General features: G+C 43.0%; 1 protein-coding gene across 3 annotated transcripts in view; it reads left to right on the top strand.

Annotated features, from left to right (window-relative positions):
• The window catches only part of bcl11bb (BAF chromatin remodeling complex subunit BCL11B b), a 37,455-nt gene extending 12,782 nt beyond the window's left edge, over positions 1-24,673 (top strand). The window contains exons 3-4 of one of the 3 annotated variants that reach the window (XM_012868915.3): positions 1,381-1,494; positions 19,378-24,673. In XM_012868915.3, coding sequence (XP_012724369.2) covers positions 1,381-1,494; positions 19,378-21,437 — 2,174 coding nt within the window. In that variant the 3' untranslated portion in view covers positions 21,438-24,673. Of the gene's footprint in view, positions 1-1,380; positions 1,495-3,997; positions 4,020-19,377 lie in introns of those variants that run through there. The other 2 variants (XM_036147659.1, XM_012868916.3) reach the window with 2 other exon arrangements.
• Positions 24,674-25,354: the final 681 nt, after the last annotated feature.

The following is a 25,354-nucleotide window of genomic DNA, read 5'->3' as shown; positions in this document are numbered from 1 at the left end:
TAAAGGCTCTTTACTGAGAATTTTTTTTTTTTTGTATATTGATCACTAAAAAAGCAGAAGTGAGGACAGAGCACCTAAAACTGTCAGTGTGTGGATCACTTGTTGACTGTTCCTAAAATTACCTGGAGTGACTTTCTAAAAGGCCAAACCTGAGATCAGGAATAGTTCTGATAACTTTCATCCAGCTCTCATCCAGCGTTAACATTTGAACTCTGAAAGCCACAACAGAAGTTTGTTTTTGTTCCAGAAACCAAAAAATATTTCTGAACACGCACACCAAGTGCCGTCAGTATATATCTTATATGAATTGAACACAATTAAAGTAACACACGTTTGATTATTGTGTCTCTCCGTCTACATTCTGGCTGTGAACTGTAATAAGGGTTAAGTTTTGTGTATAACCCGTAAACATCTGAACATGACACGACAGGAATATCAGTTGTGCTTTGTGGCGGCTGATGGTTCTTGGAACGTACCCAAATACAAATCTGCTGAGGGATTTTTGGACTTTCTGCTCTTTATTGAGCAGCAAAACTATAGCCGGCTGATATTAGCTCTTTAATTAGTGAGGCTATCTGCTCAGGAAAGCCATTCTGCAGTCACAAACTGTAGTTTTATAAATCGTGTCACATCAATACCAGTTCCCACACACACACACCGACTGTCCAGGTTTTCCAAACCAGAAATACGTCCAAACAGACAACTTTGTTTCTGGTGTGCAAACTGAGCATGAAGTAACTTTTTTCCCCCAGCCAAAGATCTATCAAAAGTGATATAAAAGTGTAGCAGCCTTCTTTCTGGCTCCTGAGCAGCAGGGCACAGCAACAGGCTGGGGAGGAGACGCAGTTACTCCACGTTCTGCACGACTCCGTCCACTTTCCCTGGCATTTCGATAAAAGGGCTTTAAACCGTTGGAGCGACGTGAAACCTTGATCTTTTTAAACCGTTTGCTACTATTAACCGGCTGGTGCCATTTGCAACAACGCATCCATTTTAATGGTGATGCTATGCATTTTTATAAATAGCTGTTTTTGCACATAAAAATAATGTCCAGGGAAGGTGTTGCTTCTTGGGCTGTGCGGTATTTTTCTGTTCTGCGCTGGCTGAATGTTTCAGAGCTTTTTAATGCAGACGTTCTTTAGGGCCCGTGCACCCAAAGATGTAAGCCGAACAACTTGAAATGAACAAGGAAGGGAGCGAGAAGAAGACAGTTTAGTTTCTGTTTCAGATTTCCAACTGACAAAACCTGCTTTTTTTTTTTTTTTTTTTTTAGTTATTGCAGAACGCTCTGCACAGAAAAAGGCATGCCCATTTCAAATCGGAACGATTTGTTAATTTTTGAACCAAACTAAGTGAAGACCTCTTTTGTTGTCTGTGCAGCTCTCGGTGCACGTGCACGCCGTCTGTGTGTGGCCAGCAGCTGTGTGTGGCCATCATCTGTCACTGTGGGAAGTATCTGTAAAAGGAGATCAGAGACAATATCTGACAGCAAAGGTTTGGACGTCGCCGTTAATTTGCGAAAGAATAAACGACTAACAAAAAAAAAAAAAAAAAAAAAATAGAAGAGTTTTCTCAAGAGTTCTGTCAGCAGATAATAAAAAAAAATTATCTGACCAACCCTCAATAACAATGTGGCTTTTGTTAATTGCTTCCATTTTTTTTGGAATATGATTCGGGAAAGCTGAAGAGCTTTCAACAGTTCTGGGAACAAACGAAGATGAAAAATACTTAGCCAATCAATCGTTTTACGTTGAATTATGTCTGCAGGATGGGCAGGGAGGAAAAAAAAACGAAAAAAAAAAAAAAACGGTTAGAGTTAAAGACTGAGTCAGCCTGTTATAGCTGCGGCCGGTTAGTCATTCAGACAGAGAGTCTTATCACTAAGAGAACAGGACATTAAAGCACTCCAAGGCCCAAATGAAAGCGATGAGGGGAGCTTTGTTCAACACATTAGATTGCCACTCAAGTCAGTCTCAAGTTTCAAGCAAATTAGATTACATTATTAGGACTAATTAAGTCCAAAGTGTTGGAGGCGCTCTCACTCGCTAGCACGTCTCACACACACACAATCTCCCTATAAGGAAATAACATCATTTGACTGCGTGTGAGCTTTAAGGCACATTACCAGATGCAACCTTCAGAGCAAAGGGAGGGAAAGTGGAGGGTTGCATTGAAGCGCCCGAAATTTTGCACGCTAATAATGCACGAAACGCTTGTGTAGCATGCAAAGCATATGCCTTACCCCTCTCCTGCTCACCTGGTTGTGTTTTATAACATCCTGTCTGGCCTCTTTGTCTGTCAGCCCGCTCGCCTAAACTGCAGACATGCTGCAAGGCCAGCAGATTCAACCCCAAAAGGTGCACGCACGCACACACACACACACACACACACACACACACACACACACACACACACACACACACACACACACAAACATGTGCATGCTTTTTTTTTTTTATACACAGCTTGCACCGTAGATGAAAAATGGCCCTCCTCTGCCCCGTTTTTTAATTTTTTTCCCCCTCCTGAGATTCTCCTGCTGATGCATGCACAATGTGTTTGTGTGGATGTGTGTCTGTGTGTGTGTGTGTGTGACGTGTATACATATGTGTTCGGATTTGCTGGGAGTCTGGTGATACTTGGATGGACGTGTGCACGTGAAGAATGATGCGTGTCATCGCGCAGGCGGGAGGTTGTCGCTCGGGGAGCGTTGCCGTACCGAGACGGCCCTGGCCCCGCTTTGAACTCCTCTCAGGACCCCTGCTAAACCCCCCCCCCCCACCCCATCCCCATCGCCACCTCAGAGCACTTTGGGGTAGGAGGGCGAAGTCGGGATCATGAAACCCCTTCCCTCTTCCCGTTTCTGTCTCGTTTGCCACACACGGTAAATATTTCATGACATGATGTGAGCGGCAGTGACATCCTCCAACATCTCTCTCTCTCCATTTTGCTCCCTGTCCACCTGTGATCTCGTCTGTGACACTTTTGCTGTACTTTTTTTTTTTTTTTTCGGTATGATAGAAAAAAACAAAAAACTCAATGTGATACCTATACTGCTGTTCAACTGAAACGAAGTGACACTTGACTTACCATCAAAGGACCAAAATGGAGATAAACAGCACTTAAGAACGGTCACACTCGCATGTAGGAAATTTCTGCGGGTGCGAAAGCACACAAAGGAGCATTTTAACGTGATAAGATCAGTTTCTTTGAGCTAATGGGCAAGGAGGGATCTTTTTTTTTTTCTCACCTTGAGTGAGTCATTGTGGTTACTGGATAAAAAACCTGTGGTGCAACCCTTCAAAATGTCATAAAAGACGTGGCAACCTTTTGCACTCAAAATCGGTAGACTGACACTGACATTCAGCGACATTCCAGTTTGCACACCTCTCCACATGTGCGGACTTGAAGGTGTCCCTCCCCGCCCACCCCCCCCTCTTCTTCATCCCTCCCTCCTTTTTTTTTTATTTATTTTTTCTTTATTTTGCCCCACCACCCAATGCTCCTTTAATCACCTGGCTTGCTCTCATTTCCATATTAAATAGGCTTTAATCATGAAAAGCAATCAGGCTTTTGCATATTCATACCTTCCCCTGTTCACCGGCTTCCCCGTCTCGCTCCAGTGCCAAGCAGCCAGTAATCAGTAGGCAGGCGGCGTAATGCCACAGCCCCGGCCCCATCGCATGAAAACACACACGCGGCGTGAGTTCAGAAATAACTTCACATGCTACTTACGTATTATCTCTTCTCCGAGAGAGTGAAAGATAGAGGGAAAGGGAGATAAAAAAAAAGAAAGATGGCGAGACTGATCCCTGATTTGAGCTGCGAATATTTGTACAGAGGCTCAAGGAAAAGTCGATTTGCATAATGACTTTGTAGTTTTGCATTAATCACATTTGCATATGAAAATGCGTTAATTACTCCTGATGATTTTTTTTTTTTTTTTTTTTTTTTCAAACTTGCTTCATTTGATGTCCAAGCTCTGGGGTTGTGATTAGGGGTCACATGGTGGGAGATGTGTAAGTAGTGCGCTCCTAATGTGCCTGTTTGTGTGTTCTTACATGAGTGATCTGAATGCTTGCCAGGGAATTTAGTGTGAGTCTGCTTGCAGGCATGTGTGTCTATATTCATTTTTTTAATTCTTTTTTTTTTTTTTTCTGGCTTCTGCAAGTCTTAGATTTGCCCTTATTCCACCTTTGGGGGGAATTAGGACACCGTTTCTTTCGATAAACACATTTCTAAGTAACATCCCACCACCACAGGTTCAGTTTACTGGTAAGTAAAAAAAACAAAAAAACAACCAGTGCAAATCTGAATAACCATTCCAGTTTCAGGTATTACTTGAGGGTTTGTGCAGAAAGGATTCGTGATTTAGCACCGCAGCTCGCATCTGCACACCTCCGTGCAGGTAGTTGCAGGATGAACGAGAAATGGTTTTGTGGTTTGCGAGCTTTGTCTGACATTTTTCGACAATTTAGTGAAAGTGAACGCGCGCCTCCCAAAGTGTGCGCATGTGGAAGACGTTTGCGATTCGCTCCGCACGTTAAAGTTAGCGGCTCGGGGATGAAAATTAAGGTGAAACATCAAACCTTTTCACCACGTTTTCCTTTTTTATGTATTCTGGCTTTGACACACATCTGTGCATGGACCTATATACATATATATATATATATGTGTGTGTGTGTGTGTGTGCATATGTGCAATTACAGTATACGTGTCCCTGCCTGCGTATGGGCCCCTGGCCTCGTTGGCCCATAATACCCGCCTCAGACAGGACCACCCCAGGGGCCGTCTGACTCTGCTTGTGTCTGTCTCCTCTATAGCAGCGGGGTCAACTGCAAGGGGGCTGCAAAAAGTGGCACAGCTGCACATGCGCCTGCACCTACACACACACACATATGAAGGTGCGTTTACCGCGTGAAGCCAGGGGCACAGGACGTGCGCGTCCATCGATACGCACGGCGATAAGAGGCACGCAAACAGAAAACATATGCCCGTGCAAGAATGCACACAATGGCTCTCATCTCCCATTAAGGCCTGCGTCTCCCACTGAACGCGCACGCCGACGCGCACGTCCACTCTCAGCTTAAAGGCTCCCACATGAAGGCATCAAACACTCCACAGCCAGCTTTATGGCACTCATATGGCAGCAGATTTGATATTTTCCTACCACAGCGGGGGAATAAAACTCGCCACTAATTTGGACTGCGAGCGCCACCGCTAACTTTCAGCATGTGCTGACTGACTGTGTCTTCCAGATGTGTGGACTCTTTGCTCCTTAACAGCCTTTTACTGAAGAAGCATTAAAAAAAAAAAAAAAAAAAAAAAACGCGCACCGTCCCCTCGCTACGCATGGCGAATGATGATGACGTGCCGGCGCTTCATCACACCCCCCCCTCCACTTTTTGTGGAGCTCCCGGTGAGGTGTTGACGTGAACTTCATGCTCCCGCTGCCACCGACCGTCAGTTTCCTCGTGTCAGTGGGAATCTGTGAACATGTTTATGTTCTCTGTGTAAATAGCTATAATCAAGGTATTTTGACTACGGCACTGTAGTTACAGTATTCGAGCTGCCTGCTTTGTCGCTCTGTCTAGCAGATGTGCTGAGTAATGCAGCATTTTTTTTTTTTTTTTTTTCCTTTTTCTTAAAAAGGAACACACAGTACATGTAGTGAAAGCATGTTCATCAAATGCACAACCTGAATGGAGAACCTGCTCAGCCACATGTCTGACTTGGCCTACTTTGGTAACCACTCAAAAAAACTTGAGCAGATTACTAGACATCATGCACAGTTCTTATTTGCTGTTATTCTCCCTTTGTGAAACAGTATATGTTTGCCTTTGAGAACCAGCGGGCTACTATGTGTCAAGTGAAAAGTATGGTTTAGGGTGCTTGCTAGTCAGCTGGAGAGAGGGAGAGATGAAATCCTACACTGTTGCTCCTCTTCCCTTCTTTATCTTATTAGAGCTCTGACTTGGGTGGGATTGTAAGGAGAGGGTAGACAACATATTTCGTTTTACAAGCTGCTTTCACCACGAAAGATATTGAAAGCCTTTCATGTCACATTTACAGTACCCAGAACTCTTCCCCAGATCATCCACTTGTTGGTCTTGAGCAATTACATTAAAAGAGAACTCTACACTGACAAGCGTAATGTGAACCGGCTTGAGCCACAAGGCGAACTTTGCCCCCCGGGTCGGCAGGGGGCCCCGGAGAGCGCTCTGCTTCTGCCGCATAATTTATTTCAGCAGGTGCTTTTCATTTGGCATGTTTCTAGTTTTGACAGTTTTTCTTTTTTTTTTGGCCACGGTGTGAATTTGAGCTATGTCACACGCAATGTTTTGCACCAGCCGTGTGTCGTTTCATGTCACTTATTGGGACATTTTGTCCCCGTTTTGACAACTGATGATTTCAAGTCATTTTCTAAAATATAGTCACATGCTACTAGCACTAAATGTGGTTTTATGACTCCAATAAACAATATATCTACGAGGAGGAGGTTGCTTAGAGACCCTGCATCACCTCAACCATGTGTCAAGCCATATGTTTTGTCCCCACTTTGAGAATTGAAACAGATTTTCTATATTTTACTCATACTTTGCTGCTAGAAAATGTGGTACTATTATTCTAATAAATACTACTTGACTTCCTGCTGCCTACCAGCAGAAAGTCAAGTAAGATTTATTTGGGTTTGGGTTGTGACAATAATTGGTAGCAGTGGTTATAATTTGTCAACTTTCTCAAGACTGAAAGTTAAAGAAGAGGAGGTAATGAAAATATTCAGTAAAAATATGAACAGTTGAATTACACATGGGATTTAAGGATTTTTATGAGCGTTTATCTCAGAAGTTCGACGATGCTCCACAGCCCAGGGCATTAAACTGATCTATCAGGGTTAAACACCTTGGGATGAATTAGATTTATGGAGGGGCAAAATCCCAAAGCACAGGTATGTAACGGTTGTATGAATTGGCGAAGGGCCAAATTTACCTGGAGCTGTCTCAAAAGTTGTTGTTTTTTATTTTTTTATTGTAGTGAAGTTCACCAAGAATTAGCCCCATTATTTTTAAATCAGCACATTTCTAATTTCTTAACTAATTACAAAAATGCATTTAAAATTCATATTTACTTGACGTTCAAAGGAATTAACGAGTGTTTCATGTGTAAATATGCAAAGTGAAATGTTCCACAGATTGCAGTAATTGTAATATACTTTAATACTTTCTGTTGCTTCTGTCGCATGTTACGCACACGGCACCTTCACAGCACAACAGACAAGGCGGCCAGAGCAGACCGACAAGTCAGAGAAATAACTCTTTTCTTCTAAAACGTTATCCCAAGCTGACTGACAGGATTCTGAAACAGTCAATTTAGGGAATTCAGACATATTCTCTTTTAAACAAGGTGCTGCTCCAAAATCGCAATTCTGCCCTGGGCCCTATTTACGTTTTGGCACGGCCCTGTCCACCTTCGTGTCGTTCTGACGCAGGCTCGTCCCGAGAACAGGACCCACAATCATGTTTTTTGATACGAGCCCCATAATCCACACAGCCCTCACATACTGGGGAAATTAAATAAAGGGGGAAAAAATAAGTAGAAAGCAGATGTGTTGGCACGAAAGACAGAGCTACTTTCTTTTTCAGTCTAGTACTAACATTTTTCTTTGTCATTTACAAAGTTGTTGAATTTTCTTCAATGTGACCATGTCATTTTTTTTTATCTTCCTCTTTCCACTGAAAGCTCAGACATACACCAGAAATTTCAGAACACCATCGCACTGCAAAAACGGAACTAAAAATAAGGAAAATTTTCCTTATAATGAGTATATCTGTCCTTGATTTGAGTGGGTAAATAAAATTATCTGCCAATGGAACAAGATGTTTGCACTTAAAATGGGAACAATCCATCTCCAACATCTTACTTCAAGTGCAGGATGTCTAATTATCTTATTTTAGGGGTCAAAATACTCATTCTATTGGCAGATAATCCTTTTTACCTGCTCAAATCTAGGACAAAAACACACATTTTAAGAGCATTTTACTTATTTTTAGATCCGTTTTTGCAGTGCGGTGTCTAAAATAGATATTCCAATATTTTTATTGAAACTTTTTTTTTTTTTGTATCACATTTGCTCCGCCAATAATTCTTAATTACTTGATGAAGCACGTTGCCAGAAACATCAGCTCTGGGTTGCTTTCTGAATGTCTGAGGGCCTGCACTGTCATGTCCACAGACGCTACAGCGCACACAGAGGGGCGGAGGTTAAGTGCTCAAGGTTAAGGGGCTGCACTCTCCCCGTATGCTGGTGTAATTTATATTATTTCCAGCAAACTCCCCCTTTTTCATGCTGGTCTTTCCCAGAGCGGAGCAGAGCGAGCCAGAAATGAAATAAAGCCCGAGATGTTATCAGAGTGATTGGTGCCAGCGGAGCTTGTCAGGGCCTGTGGTCTGGCTGGGGCAGCGCTGGCCCGTACCAGCGCCTGCATATGTGCGTGAGTGTGTTTATGTGTGTGTGTGTGTGTGTGTGTGTGTGTGTGTCCTGGAGGGCTCTGGATAGATGAAAGCTTGCTTTAACCATAAGCTATGCAGGAGCCGTGCCAGGAGCAGGAAATGTATCAGCATGATAACAGACAGAAAGAAAGAAAAAGAAGGGGGGAGGGGGGAAAGAGAGAGAAATAAACGAGTGGGTAAAAGGAGGGAGAGACAGAGGGAGAGGCCACAGGGGAGGGCCCGTGGCCAAATTCAGCCACATTGTGTCACTTCATAAATATGTGTTGAGAGAAGAATCAATGTTCAAGCTTGCATCTGAGCGCCTGTGTGTAGCAATCCGAGGCGATGTGTTTGGAGACCAGACAGGAGACCGTTTGACACACCTGGGTATGTTTCAGGACACACACCGGGGAGAGAGAACAGAATTCCCCTGCAGACATGACCGTTGCAACGTGAATAATGTTGCGCCGCTGATCTTCCATAGATCATAGCAGGACCTCGTCGACATAAGCAATAAAAAAGCAAAATGAAAACTTAAAGAGAAACACTTTCTCAGATTATTGTCATAACACGTGACAGCTCTCATGACAAATCAGTTGTTGTTTTTTTCCCCCCGTCATATTTTAACTGATAGAGAAAATCTGTGAAATTTTAAAGTTTGCATTTGGCAGACGCTTTTATCCATAGCAACTTCTAAATCAGGATGTGACAACAAAATAAAGATAATAACTTGTTTCTATATAGTTGTGAATGATAGATAGTTTAGTTGTTAAGGTCTGGAATATTTCTTTTTTATGAATTGCATGTTTTTTTTTCTTTTCGTTTTGCTGTTTGTGAGGTTGGCAAAAAACGTAATCTTCAGATTTATGTTACTCACTGTGATATTGTGAGAGAACCACTAATGCATGGGTTTCCACAAGGATCAAATATCATTTTTCTTTCTTTCTTTTTTCTCGTTACATTTTCTTAGATGGAAAGACAAATCTGATTTTGATAAATTCGGGGCACTAAAATGGGTTTAGGCATGAAAATATTCTTACATTTTAGAAGTTCTTGTTCTAGACTCTACAGCAGCACTACTGAACACTTACTCTGAAGGCAGAGACCCGAATGTAAAAAAAAAAAAAAAACAAGAAAAATAACAAAAAAAAAGTCACAGCAAAAGTTAATATGCATCTTTTATTAAAAGGTAAAAGGGAAAAAAGGGACAATAGGATTTCTCTTCTTGTTTGCAACTGGAGTTTAGTTAACACTAATTAGATGACGTGCAAATTAGTGTCTAATGCAATACTCTTTGTGCTCACTACAAACTATCTGATAAGTGAGAGTGAGGAACAAGGATTACATTGATATACTGTTAAGACCAACTGTAAAAAATTTGCATATTTGCATTCTTTTGGACAAATATAAACCCAGGTGCTATCTCAAGATTGTATGGGACCCTAAGGAAAAAAATATGTGGGGTCCCAATTACAGTATACATTATTCATTAAATTAATAGTGTAAAATAAATGGTAGAGGTGGTGGGACAGTATTTATAAAATAACAAGTCAGGCAAGAGGGGTCAATTGTCATTTATTTATTGATGAATTTGCAGTCACATTTTGTATGAAATGTGATTTCAGCCCAGACAAATACCAGAGACATAATTAGATGAGCAATATTACATCATTATTGTTAAGAATTACTTATCTAAGAATTAATATTATGAATTGTTTTACTCAGTACAATTACATAATAGTAATAACTGCATTTGTCAGTTCTGTAAAATCCTGAATAAATAAAACATAGATTAAATTGAAATAATCAAAAATGTCGTTAAACCTGTAATTCATGAACCTTTCCAGCAGATTTAAAAATCAGTCTCATTCTTGACAAATGACTATAAATAAAACGTTTCGAAATCTAAATATTTTGTGTGAGAAGTTAAGTGCTCTTGGGGCCCCCTACTGGCCTGGGGGACCTATGCAGCACCTTTATCTATGCTTTGAGCTGGCTCTGTTCCGGTTAATATATTTCTATGTAGACATTAGGGAGATTTTAACAGCAAACAGACACTTAAATTAATCAGAAAAGACAAATTTAACAAAATTCTAATTGTCAGTTTCAGTGTGCTCCTTTAGTTATTCCACCCATGTTAAAAACAAATAAAAAATAGCCATGTTTTACGTAACCAAAAAAAATAATACATTTTCTATTCTAACAGGGCGGTATGAAAACCGTTTGCCTGACAACTTTGACCAAGAAGGGAATGACTGCTTTGGGGTTAAGAACTCTAGCTGTATAGCAAATTGTACTTTAGCATTAGCACTACTGGTAAATACCTGAAAGATACCTCACCAGCAAGTCTAATTGCAGTTCTTAAGATATATATTTATCATCATTGTTCCCTGTTGGACATCAGGCAAGATGAATGAGATTAGCAAACTAAAATCACAAGTAAAATTTTAATCCAATTGTTTTGCCAGGACTCATTACCAGCATATCTTGGTAGGATTTTTTTTAAATATTGAATGTTCCAACTCCAAACTAATATACTTAAATGTGAATAATTTGTTTTCACCCATTGACAGCTGGAGATAGCCACCAGCACCCCTCACGACCCCACTAGGGATAAGCGTTTTAGAAAATGGATGGATGGATGTTTAATGTTAGCAAAAGTTCCTTTTTACAGTGCAGGGAAGGAAAAAAAAGTTAAACAAGAGGGATTAGATCATGACTGTTATCCTGTGCTGACTTTAGTGGACTTTACAGTATTTGTGAGGGGAGGGAGAATAAAGTTTTAATGGGGTGCTGTAAGCTGGGAGGGCTCGCGCTCGCACCAGTCAAGGCCTCGGTTGTTTCTTCCTGTGGGCTCCCATTTAAGAAGGACCGGCTACTCAGCGTTAGTGGGCAGAACCCAGCTGGGAACCATTACTGCATGGCACTCTCTGTGAATGAATAGGCATATAGCATGCAAACACATATACACAAACACCACAAACTGTACCACAAAAGAGCCACTGTCTGAAATGCAGCGTGTGAGAAAAAGGCCCGTTCTCGGGAGCGTTCGCGACAGGAAATGAGCGCCACACATTGCGATGTGATGCTTGAACCGTTATCACACTTATAAATATTATACATATATAAAAATATAAGTCATTCAATTACTATGCCGCATTAAACAAATATGCCTGCTGGATACTATGTATAAAATGACATTTACATGACATTTAGAGATTGCACACAGCAACATTCGCACAAGTCAATGTCAATTTCATGTTCTGTGCCATTTGGATGTAAAGCCTTAAGCAAACACTGCGTGTATCTACACCCCGATTTTCCATTTTATTGTCAAATCAGTTTGAGTTTTCAGCCTTAAGATGCATTTTTTTTTCTTAAATACTTATTTTCCTATTTTTGTTTTAGAAATGTTTGCCATTTTTTCCCCCCATCTGTGGAAACGTTTCTTCAGTTTTCTTTTTTCCGTTGGTGGATTTTCTCTTTAATCAATCAATTGCTAGGCCTTACACTTAAATGACTCTAAGGATGACACTGCTGCTTCTTTGCTTGATTTCTTTAAATGTGGTGCTGCCAGTTTTCCCTGCTGCCCTGTCATGGTAAAATGGATCAGGGATGAAATGATTGTAATTTTGCCACACTGATAGAAAAAAAAACATGTATGTCTTCTGTATTTTCCACGCTGGCTGCCTTTTTCTGGCTGGTTTTTTTTTTTTTTTTTTTTGCGTTTAAACTTTTTTCCATTTAAACTTTTCCTTGCCTTCTGACATGTCTTTCCCACAGCCTGGCCTTAACGTCTTTAATCCTCTTTCCCATCTCGCTCCTCTCTCTTACATCTTCTTTCGACCGCAAGCACGGCTGAGTGTCGTCCATTTGTCAGCCTCGCGTGATAGACAGCAGACCCCACAAGTGTGCGCGCGTACCCCCCCCCCCCCACTTCCCCCACCCGAACCCCGACGCACACAGATGCATTGTTGTTGGAGCTGATGGCAATGAGTCAGGCTTAGTGAGATGCCACAGAGAGCTTAGCTAATGCACTTCATGAGGCTCCCCTTTTTTTCTTTTCTTCTCATTCTCTCTGTTTTTGTTTCTATTGCTCCTTCGCCAAAAGTTGTAGCTCTTCACTGACAGAGAGGCCTTGCCAGTCATTTTGCACAGCAAGTCCCCTGTGTCCCTGTTGCCTAATGGCAGCAACGCGCTCCCTCGGTCGCACCCCTCTTGCGCATTGTTGTGCAGCTGGACCTGCTTGCTGTCGTTTTTTTTTTTTTTGCCCCGTTTGCGTGTTCATGCCTACGATCAAGCTGTTGGAGATACCCGATCCCTTCTCATTGTTCGTTTGACCCACATCCCAGGAGGAATGAGGGTCAGGGTGGAGTACCCAGATACCTTGGACAGGTGCTCGGTGTGTGTGTGTGTGTGTGTGTATGTGTGTGTGTGTGTGTGTGAGGGGAAAAGGGAGATTTCGAGTGAATCGTTTGTGCATTGTTTTTTCCGTCCCGTGGACTTTTTGCTGCAATCTTTTTGAGGAGCGCTGTTACTTTAAATCCTCTCTCAGTCTGTCAGGCATTCCGGCTGGTCATGTTGGCTGCAGACGCACACAGATGTATATGGTTAGCAGGCCAAAGCTGCTACGGGTTAGCGTGGAGCCAGTCACACTGTGTGAGAGCCTTACCCCCTGCCTGCCTCTGCCACCCTCCACGGTCTCCTTTTCTTCCTTTCTTCCTTTCTCTCCCTCTTCCTTTTACTACCCCTGTGTCATAAGCGGACGCCGTTTGCCGCGACGCCGCTATCCTCACTGTCCCCTGCGATAAACACGACCACGTACGCGCTCACGCAGACGACCCGCGGGGCCCCGTGGCCCCCTGATTAGTCTCCTTCGTGACAAACAAGCCGTCAAAGCTGAGGGGAGAGAAGCACGGCAGGAGAAGGAAGAGGGATGGGGTTGATGGGAGAGCTGACGAGGAACAGAGCAGAGGGGCAACAGGGGAGAGGGGGGGGGGCAAGGGGTGAGGTGAGGAGGCTGGGACCCCTGGGGACCCCTAGATCACAGCCATGCTAATGAGGAGCTGCTCCTCCAACAGCGGAGGTGTCAGCTAAAGCCCTGACAGGTGCACATGCACGTACTCCCAGGGATGGTACAGGGGTATGAGTGTGTGAACAAAGAGAGCAGGCGCGTGTGTGTGTGTGTGTTGCCTGCGTGCACAGAAAGCAGAGGAGGGGTTCGCAGGGGGGCAGGTTTACGTCCCAGTGGCCTAGCCCGCGGGCGGCTTTGTTCTGTATGCAAATCTGTCGCCCTGGCGCGCTGTCGCCCTTGATGGAATGCTGGAGCGGCGGAGCGCGCCAGAACCTCTGGAATGTCGCAGCGCTCACTCGCGTTCGTGACACCTTCTGTAGCACATCGCCGTCCTCTCCTCCTTAACAGCCAACACCTGCGCACCTCTGTCCCTGCGTCTACTTTAATTGCGACGTTGTTCTGCACAGTCTGTTCTGCGGGATGTCAGATAACTCACCCCGTAAGCTCCGGAGTCCAACAAATACATCGCCGCATTGTTTCTGCTTTCTTCGTCTGAGATCTAACAGTGCTGCTCAATGAACTTTTCACATTTTTTTCATGTTGCGACCTCAAACTTTATATGGTTTTTAAAGTTTCTTTTTTTTTTTTTTTTTTACATAAACAAATAAAAACATGTGGTGTGCATTTGTAATCAGTCCCCCCAGAAGTTTGTAGAGGTAATTATGCTATCTACTGGCTTCGTACATCTATATAGAAAGAGAAACTTTTGCTTATTCTTCTATGCAAAAAGCTTAGACTCAGTCAGATTTGACAAGGAGCATCTTTGAACATCCAGATTCAATTCCTGACACAAATTATCAATTGTATTCAGGTCTGGGATTTGACTGGACCATTCGAACACATGGCTATGCACCAGTCTAAACCATTTCTTCTTAGCTTTGCCCCTCTTTGGGGTCATTGACCTACTGAAACCTCTCCCGGTTCCCTGTATTTTCCACCTTTACAGCAACTGTGACCAGTCTCCCTGTCCCTGCTGAAGAAAACCTTCCCCACAGCATGGTGCTGCCACCTGACCATGTTATATCAAGGGTATTTTGTGTTTAGGTTGATATTTTTAGGTACCAACGTGAAGGGGGCTGTGTACAAATGCATGCCACCCATTTTGTATTTTCTTCTATTTGGAAAAGAAACCCTCTGAAAACCATTCACAATGGTGCACTACTTTGTGCTGGTCTTGTGTCGCAGCATGACAAAATGGGAAAATGGTTTGCGTAAAACCTTTGCAAAGCGCTGTGTTTTTTTGTTCAGGTATGTGAGAGGAGACCAGTCGTCATGGCCTACTCTCTGACCCTTTTAGAAAGGTTTTCTTCTTCTGTGGATTAGAGCATCTGATAAAGGCCACAAAGTGCAAATGAAGGGAGCTCAGGCTTTAACATACCAAACAGAAATCACACGTCAGGCTTCCAGATTGGTATATATGAATTCCTTGGTTAGACCCAAACCGACACGGCCGCACCATGCGGCTGGTTTGTACGGCGGCTCCACCAGACTCCCGCCACCTTTGCTACACTAACCATATGAAAACAGTCAATACCGTGGCTCTCCTTTATACACTGGCATTTTGTTTGTACTTTTTAAGGCAAAATAATGGCTATAAAAGGCAATCTGGAAGGAATAAAATCTGATGTAAAGCTCAGATCTAAGTCCCTGTAGACTGGGTTAATTGGCCTGGTGGTTTAGTAAAAGAAAAAAAAAAGAAAAAAACGCAGGAGAGAAGGAGAGCATTAATACTGGCCCACCTCAGCTTCCATGCATGTGCCAATGCTTTAATAACTTCCTCCAGGCCTCCTGGCCCTTAGCCCTTGTTTCCTTGTGCAGGACAAAGAGCTGCCCTCCTGTGCTGGTCTCAGTTCTGTATTGTGCATTTCCTCCCCTGTTTTCATGGGAAAGCCTGCCAGCGCGAACACCTGGGCGGAGAATTAACAGATAGTCCCCCTTTTAGGTGAATTCCATTACAGCAAAGCGTTTACAAATTGCTGGCAAACTGACAAAAAAGCAGCAAAATGCAGTGTAGCGTATTACTTAATCCTGCTGCGACTCCATTTCATTTAACCTCTCATCTCAGCCTCATTCTCCCACACACTCACACACACACACACACACACACAAACATGTGTGCGCGGGACCGTGTGTGTCTCTGCGCACACGGTGTGGCGGAGTAAATTGGGCGATTAGGTCCAGCATCGGTGACTGCGTTGAGAGGAGGAGGATGTAACTGTTCTAACTGGCAGCTGACCTCGGCGGTCAGCGGGGGAAAGGTCTACGCCTGCATGTCGGGCAGGCGGCTGTAATTACCACAAATTGAAGCATGGCATGACCCGCCATGATCCTTTAATGAGGGCTTGAATTGGGCAGAGCTCTGAACGCCGACCCCCTTTTTTTTAGCACTTAGCTTTCTTCCTATTATTTTACGCTGAAAAAAAGGAATTTTGTCGGATATTGAATATTGCCTTAAGACATATATATATATATATATATATATATACATATATATATGCATATATATACAAATCATTAATCATCATTTGTTTACAGATGCTGTGCCTACTATTTAATTTCTGTAACAAATCCTACCTAATGTTTGACTAAATTTGACTAACTGTTTTCTGCTGTCATTTATTTCTGGTGTGAGTTGAGGAGTTAGTACGGCTAATATGCTTGTATGGGTGCTATTGTGTAATGATTTTGTCAACTTGGTAAAAGTTGATTAAAGATATCATACTGTATAAGTCCAAGGACTGCCATAAATCGTTGGAGCTGAGAAAGGTTTAGTGTTAAAGCAAGAATTGAAGTTTTTATCAAGTTTTTCTAATCCAGCTTCAGCTGAAATTATGAGGGACATTAGCTGAGGGTGGTAGGGGAAAGGTTTGACATGCTGCCCTCTAGGAATGGATGATAAAAAGGTGTTTATTTCTCCATCATCAGCCAGTTCCTATGTTTCTTTCTTTGTAACGTGGGATGGAAAATCACATAAGGTAAATGATCCCAATAATTAGCTTTCAAATATAGTTGGGTAAGGGCATTTTGGAAATGGATTGGAAAATAACTGTCTATCTCTTTTAGCTAATAAACTACACAAAGCTACAAACTTCTCATAACAGAGGCAAGCCAAGCTGTTGAGGGCCGGAAAGAGAGCTCGACTGATCACAAAAATTTGAATTTGTTCCTACTGCTGTTAACAATACCTTTACAAATTGGATTGAAAGGAAGACAAATAGCAAAATCATCATTAAGCTAGTTTAGCAACAACATTAATGCTATTAATGAAAATTGCTAGCTAGCAGAGCTTCTTAACCCTGAGGTAGTTGTTTTTAGGGAAACACATGTTTCTATCTAACATTGGGGAAGAAACCAGGCAAACTTAATTTGTTAATTAATCACAATAAATAAATAGCTGAAATGAACCTTTTAATTTAAATGTATTTTAGCTGTTAAAATGTATCCTCTGGGATATTGATAAAAATGTACCCAAATAAAATGGATGCAAATTGTTATACCAATTATTTTGTTTAACTTCCCAACTCTCTATTTCTCCCCTCCCCCCCTGTTCCTTGCTTGCTTGTTCGGGAAGTTGATGAAATTTGTCTTTGGCCATCATTAAGCAACCACCATTGACTGCCACTCTATTAGCTGCCACGCTTCCTTTAGCAGCATATGGCGTGCCAGTGTAAGATATGACAGGATGCAAATTTGTTGGTGGGGCTAGGAAGGTTATGGGGATTGTGGTTTTTGATCGCTTTGCTTAAATTCGTACCCTCAAAACAGATTTTAAAGTAAAAAAAAAAGTTGAAAATATGGAAAAAGCAGTAGATTAAAAAGTAGATTATCAACCCCCTTTTCAGCCCTACATAGCGATTGATCCTTTAGTTGTTACAGTAATACAGCTCTGTCCCTGGGGGGCATGTACATAGCCTATGTGTGTGCGCGGCGATGTGTCAAGCCCGTCGGGCCCCTTAAAGTCCCCCCCCCCCCCTCTTCTTCCACTCCCCTCCCTGGCTCTCCTCTCCCCATCCAAACTGTTAAGCTGTCCAGCTCTCCGCTGCCAAGCGGTCGTGTGAAGCTTAGCCAAACTAAACACGGGCAGGCAGCCCGCCACTCGCCCCACGCACGCATGCCGCCGTGCGTGTGCGAACGCAAAAACACATCCGCGCACGTGGCCCCTCACAATTACAAACGGGGGCTCCGCACACACGCGCGCAAACACGCTACTCATATTAGTAGCGAGAGTCAGGTCGCGTCCCAACCCACACAAATAGTGAAAGTGACGGCTGCACCAGAGCACCGCTAATAGCAGAGAAAAACCGACAGAATCAGTAAATGAGCCCCTCATTAACTTTTTCTGACCCTTTCTCCCTAGAGGCAAGCCAAACCAATCACAGCGCCAAATCAGCTTCCTGTACCAGACACTGATCCAACATCAGCTCACCGCTCATCTGCTCTCCTCATAGCAAAGTGAGAGTGTGTGAATTTGTGCGCGAAAAGATGCCCGACTGTGGAGTGGAGTGAACATATTCCTCAGTATGTATCGGTGTCTGCATGTGTGTTTTACATTTCATAACAAAGGGTGGCTTTGAGGCAGGCAGCCATCTTAAGGACTCTTTTGTTGATCACATAAAACTCTGGCCAAGCCTAACTTCCCCGGCTTTGTGTTGGCCCCTGCGGGCTTTGAGCTCTGGGACGACATACTGTACCAACTTGACTCCACTTGCGGTAGCCGCTGATCATAAAGTAGATTCAGATGCCTCGCAAGCAAACACAAGACTGTGGAAATGCCTCTTCAGGCAGAGCCTGCGTTCAATTAGATGAACCTCTGCCGAGGTTTTTTTTTTTTTTTTTTTTTTTTTTCACGAGTCAAAAGCAGGCTGACAGAGCCACGCCACAGTGACTGATAGATTCATTTGGCATTATTAAGTCACAGCATTTAAGGGGGCAATTTGTCAGCAAGTGACACTCAGTTCTCAGTGTGCAGAGCCACAACAGATCTCTTTACAGTCCCCTGTAACTACACCAGTGACGTAAAGATCCATTTAATGTGGACACAGTTTTAAAACGAGCAGAATTTATATGTTTTTTTTACTCATCCGCTTTATCTGTTCTCTGGTGTGTGCTTTTAAGTTTCTCTCTTTGTCTGACTCTCTGTCTCCATCCCCTACCCCCACCCCTAATATGTTTTGTTTCTTACCCATTGTTTGCTCCCCGGTCCCCATATGGAAATGACAGAGTTGACGAGATGGATCTGTATATTAAAACCCTGCTGACATTAGAATTTGCATAATGCGTAATGGCCTAAGGGCAATACCTGACACCTATATTAGCCTGTAGAAACACACCCTTTCTTATAAAGCCTCATAACACAGGGCACAAACAGAAAGCTCATCTTACACTCCAGTCTCAGTGCAATAAATTTTCCCAAATGCCTCACATGTTCATACACAAAGTGATTCAAAATGCAAAGGTTGGTTTGTCCTGAGCGTTGCAACAGAATCCAACCAGACTTCTTTTTCTGTTTCTCGAAGACGTGTCACCTCTTATCCAAGCGGCTTTTTCCTGATCATGCTTTGGGAGTTTAGATGCATTTATAAACTTGTAATTACCAAACCTTGTTGAAACAAAATGTTTTTGTTGAAAGGTGAAACATTGTAAGGGAACAAGACGGAAAGTCCAGCTTCATCTTTGTTAAGCAATTAGGAATTCCATGTACGAAACACATGTTGAGTTTGGTTTAGTTGTTGAATAAAAATGTTTTTCTTTCCATTTTAAAAAAACAGCCTTGATTTCTTTAAAATGTTTATTCTTTTTTTCTTGACCCACAGATAAAGACGAACCATCCAGCTACATCTGTACTACCTGTAAGCAGACCTTCACCAGCGCCTGGTTCCTGCTTCAGCATGCCCAGCACACCCATGGCATCCGCATCTATCTTGACAACCATCTGGCCAACTGCTCTCTCACTCCCCGCATGGCTCTGCCTCCTCCCCCGGGAGCCGATGCCCTTCCCCGCTCCCCTCTCCCTACTTTCCTTGGCGACACCAACAACCCATTTCACCTTCTCCGCATGGCTGCGCCCTTGCTCAGGGAACACCCCCACCCTCCAGGGTACATGGAGACCCGGCTGCCTGCGACACCGCCCTTTGTCAGCCCTCCGCCTCCCCCTAGACCACCTCTAGAACGACTGGGCCCAGAGGAAATGGGGCTGCTATCACAGCACCCCAGTGCCTTTGAGAGGGTGATGAGAATGACCCCCATGGAGCCCCCTTCCATGGATTTCTCCCGTCGGCTGAGGGAACTAGCGGGCAACACAACCAACAACGGTGGACCCACACCTCCTCTATCACCAAACCGCGTGCCACCCATGCACCGCCTGCTGAGTCCGACGCTTTTCCAGCCCGGTGCCAAGCCCCCGACATTTCTCACCTATGCCCCACAGCCCCCCGCGTCTCAGGGGGGGCATGGCTCCTCCAGCCCTCCAGATGCACAGGGTCAGAATCAGGCCCCTGGAAAGTCCAAATCATGCGAGTTCTGTGGCAAGATCTTCAAGTTTCAGAGCAACCTAATCGTACACAGACGCAGTCACACGGGAGAGAGGCCCTACAAGTGTCATCTGTGTGATCATGCCTGCTCCCAGGCCAGCAAACTGAAAAGGCACATGAAAACACATATGCACAACAAGTCCGGAAACATGACTGGCTCTCCGGAGCAGGGAAGTCGCGGCGAGGAAGGAGAAGGTGAAGGAAAAAATAGGGAGGGAGACGCAAGGGTGATGGAGATGGAGAATGAGGAAGAAGAGGAAGAGGAGGAAGAAGAGGAAGAGGAGGAAGAGGAGGAGGAGGAAGAGCTGAGGAATGGAAGTCGACCAGATTCCAACTTAAGCGAGGACTCCCAGGAGTTCAGTCAGAATAGAGAGAACGGTCCCAGACAGTCACCTGAGGAGAAATCCATGAGTGGGGACAGAGTTAATGACAATGGTGGGGTGGGCATCATGCACCCATACAACCACCTGGACAATCACCTTAGACTTAACCCTAACAAGAGAAACTTGGAGAGGCAGCCTAATGGAGACAGTGGAGAGAGGAATGACACTGAAAGAGAAAATGACAGGGAACCAGACAGAGAGCGAGAGGAGCAGGAGGATATCAGGCCTCTGATGAATGGCAGGATCAGTGTCAGTGAAGCAGAGTCCTTTCCTGGGCTCTTTCAGCGTAGGCCCACTCCCATCACCAGCCCCAGCCCCTCCAACAACAAGAGGATCAAGATAGAGAAGGAACATCTGGATATGCCCCCAACCATACCTCTTATTTCCCCAGAAAATGTCTACTCCCAGCTCCTGGCTGGCTATGCTGCTTCGCGCCACTTCATCAGAGAACCGTTCTTGGGTTTCACCGACTCCCGCCAGTCGCCGTTCGCCACCTCCTCTGACCACTCCTCCTCCGAAACGGGGAGCCTCCGGTACTCCACTCCGCCCGGGGAGCTGATCGAAGGCGGCAGCGCGTCGGGGCGCAGCGGCAGCAGCACCCCCCACCTCCTGCGCGGGCCCGGACCCGGCCGGCCTCCCAGCTCGAAGGAGAAGCGAAACGACACCTGCGAGTACTGCGGCAAGGTGTTCAAGAACTGCAGCAACCTGACGGTCCACCGGCGCAGCCACACGGGCGAGCGGCCGTACAAGTGCGACCTGTGCAGCTACGCCTGCGCCCAGAGCTCCAAGCTGACTCGCCACATGAAGACCCACGGGCAGTTCGGGAAGGAGGTGTATCGATGCGACATTTGCCACATGCCATTCAGTGTCTACAGCACACTGGAGAAACACATGAAGAAATGGCATGGTGAACATTTGATGGCCAGTGAGGTCAAACTGGAGCAAGCGGACAGAGGTTAAGCCACCAGCGATAAGTTATAAAAGCATACGGTATTCAGCACACACACACACATCCAGGTTCTCTCTCACACGTACACACACACCCACTATACACTCAAACATGCACACAAATCCCAACACCACTTCTTCAGTGATGGAACTTGGCTGGATTATCACTCTCTCAGAAAAAAAGAAAAAGAAAATTAAGATTGATGTTTATCTTTTTTTTTTCTTGTCACAGAAACTGCCACCTGAGAATATTACCAAATGGAAACTTTAATAACTTGTCTGAAATGCTCAACTGGGTGTTTCAAACAGTCTGAGGATTTTATCAGTTAGGAATCTATGGAGCCTTTCTACTGTGCAATAATTTCTGTATTTATTGGATTTTTGTAATGATATTTGGCATGTGCAGGTAAATCTTTGTGGGATTTCATATGGAGTTAGTTTTGAAATGTTCTAAAACGACATTTTTTTTTTCTAAAATGCTATAACTGAGAAGACGTCACCATTAATACGATGTTTTGCTTTTTTTTTTCCTTTAAGGAAGTTTGTTATCCTGTGAGAGTAAATTTGTGTGAAGCAGTTTGCTGCTTTTAAACGTAAAAGAAAATGTAAAAAAAAAAAAAAAAAAAAAAAATGTTTTCTATATTACCTGCAGCAGCGGATTACAATCCATTCCCTCATACAGGCCTAAAGCACTGAATGTCAGCCTGACAATAAAACATCCATTCTGGATTTTTAAAATCCGACATTATCTTAGAGATCTGGTAAGTTGGTGTTAATTTATTCAGGGAGCACTGTCCTTTTAGAAAATGCAAAGGCGAAGGAAAAAAAAAAATCATTGGAACAATTTCAAAACGCAGTTACTGTACCGTTGTCCTTTCAGCAAGAAAAAGAAATAAAAAGGACGTAAATAAAGGTTGCACTTAACGGAGATACCCTTAAACTGATGCTCAGTACATTCCTAATGTAGGATTAAACCACCATATTTAATATGTTGCATAGCTTAAAGACTACTTGTGATTAATGTGAGAATGGGAACAGTCCTTTTTATGGTTTGTAAATATTCTTTTTTTATATATGTTAAAGTAGCCCTGACTGTAAATGAAAGATGGCCTAAATCTACACAATCAAAAGACCAGCTGCTTACATAATATGCTACATGTAACTACCATCCATTTTTTTTCTTTATTAAGCCCATCTCCAGATCACTGTCAAAGGTCATTTGTTAAGAAAAATTTACTTTACCTTCAGTACCACTCCCTCCCGTGTCTGATATAGAAACCTGTGACGGCCCAAGCTGGCTTCCTGTATCCCACGATGACCTCCCCCTCCAAAAAAATAAATAAATGAAATAAAATCGGATAACTGAAATTCACATCAATATGTGTTACCTTGCGTTCCTCCCCTCTTGGCGGCATGCTCAGAGTCTCTCTCTGACGGCGTCTTTTCACAGTTCACCAGCTCAGATTCAGGCATTAGGGCTGCGTTTTAACAGGAAGCCTGTTCATTCGCCGCACACAGCGATACGGCTTTAACTCCCTGTAACAGATTTCGAGACAGTGTGCCCGTACACGTCTTCCGGGGATTACGGTTTTTATTTTCTGCATCGTTCATCCTAAAATGAATGTGGTGGAACAAAAAAAAAAAAAAAAAAGAAAAAAAAAAGAGCCATATGAGTTATGATAATTTGGAGCACAGCTGCACTAGGGGATGGCCGAGCGACCTTGAGTAGGGGCTATTCTTATAGCAAAAATGAAAGATTGGAGCTGAGAAATGAAGATGTGTGAGAAAGAAATAGAGGGAGAGAGAGCAGGACCTTGACTGGGGAGAGTAGTCATTCAAATGAAATTGGAAGCATATGAAACATGTATTTTTTTTTTTTTTTTTTTGCTACCCAAATGCACATCCACTGGCCACATCTTATAACAGACCATCAGAGTGAGACGGAGCGAGCGTGAGAGGGGAGGGAGACAGCGGCGCCACATGAAAGGAGAACGAGGCTACATCTTTCATTTTAGCGCCGCAATCCTCAGCCATCAAAATCATAATCACTTGAAAGTTTGACCTACCATTTTGGCCTATTGTCAGGTTTTATCTGTACCACTCCGCTTTGATAGAACAAAAAAAGATGCGCCGTGCTTTAAATGCAATTTCACTTCTATTTTTCTGGCAAATCTGAGAAAGAACATTTTCGCGGTCACAATGAGCTCTGCATAAGCTACGTAGTTAATTAAACACAAAAGCGACACTGTGGCGGAAGGGAGCTTGCTTACATGTGGATTTATGCATGAATGCAAAAAGACAAAAAAAAGGGAAAAAAAAGAAATCAAGGTGCTTTTTTTTTTTTTTTTTTTTTTAAACACGTCATGTATTATTTCCCCCCCGTTCTGTGATGAGCCACGCGGACGATGAACAGCGGAAAGCTCACAAACGCCCAGATCACACACGGACATTCAGTCTTACAATAATATGTTTACAGTGTTGAAGTATGCCATTAAGAAAATACTCTGTGTTAGTGTTGGAAATGATGCTAAAGTGTTTTTTTTTTCTCCAATGTTCTTTCCAATAATTTGGCAGTTTTGTATGATTTTCCTGGTGGAGGGGTTTTATCAAGATTAATGTGTTTTTGTATGATTGCTTGTTCACTGTATGGATTTTTTTTTAAATGTAAATGCTCAGTCATGGCAGATATTTCTTTTTCGAACAGCAGTGATGTCACATTTTACTCTATTAGATTTTTTTTTCAAATATATTTTTTTCACTTTAAAACTCTTTTCTTTTTCTTGAACTATCCTTAGTGGATGTAAAACAAAATGATTGAAAAAAAAATGAGGAAACTAAAGCTGAAGGAAAAAACCTTCAGGTGAATACAGTGGGTTTGTGCAGGAATTCTTTTCCACAAGTAATTTTAAAGGACTTTCATGGACTTTCATGGTCTTCTCCTCATGTTTGGTTGAAGGTCTTGTGATGGCACTTACAACTGTAATTTTGGATACATTTTCATATTTCACTTTTCAACACTTTCATCTACACTCTTTGTACAAAAAAAGTTTCCTTGTTCCTTTTTTTTCTGTTTTTGTTTTGTTCTGTTTTTTGTTTTGAAGGGTGGGGAGGGCATCATTGTGAAAAAAAAAGTGTTTCCAGAACAGTATACATCTGCTGTTTTGAACATATATGTATTTTTGTAATGTGTTGAAAAATCAATACAAGAAAGCCAACACTTCAATAAATGTTGCAATTGCTCTATGACACAACCATCTTTTTTTTATTCACACTTTATTGATTTTTTTTCCCACAACATTGTGATGAGGACTATGAAAAACAGAGTTTCTTAGTACTGTACATCATATTAGTATTTATTTCCAGTACACTGGAGTCTGTGATGGTCAGTGCTGCTCCCTTTAAACAAGGTTTCTCATAAGCCTCTTGATTCATTCGGACCTCTCTCTGAGGAGTTTGCATTTTGTTTCTTTAAAGCAAATGGCAGCAATAGTTCCTGTACCTGCAGTAGAAAGAGGACTGGGTTTATACCCACCTACACAATTGTTTTAGAATGTGTTCATCTGCATTAACCCCATGTGCTGGCAGGGTAAATTCATACCATTCATGAAATGTGTCCTGGGGCTACACAAATTAATTTCAGGGGCTTCAAATGGCCCACGGCCCACACTTTGGGCACCTCTGTTTTGATTAAAATATTTTGAATCAAATGGAGGGGTTGGAGGAGTAGTCTGACTAGCTGTTTGGCTTCCCCCACCCTGAAGTATTGCTCACTTTAATACAGACTCGTTATGATTTGATAACTGTCTACTGCTGGGTAGCAAATTATCACTAGTAATGACTTCACATGGCTGCCTAATTTACAAAAGCCAAAAAATCCTTTTAAGAATTTAACATGTGAGTCATCATTTTCCAAATCAAAAAAGATTTGA

The sequence above is a fragment of the Fundulus heteroclitus genome, chromosome 15 (genome assembly GCF_011125445.2).
Source record: "Fundulus heteroclitus isolate FHET01 chromosome 15, MU-UCD_Fhet_4.1, whole genome shotgun sequence".
Taxonomy (NCBI): domain Eukaryota; kingdom Metazoa; phylum Chordata; class Actinopteri; order Cyprinodontiformes; family Fundulidae; genus Fundulus; species Fundulus heteroclitus.
The sequence above is the reverse complement of the archived record's forward strand: the minus strand, read 5'-3'. Positions and strand labels throughout refer to the sequence as shown.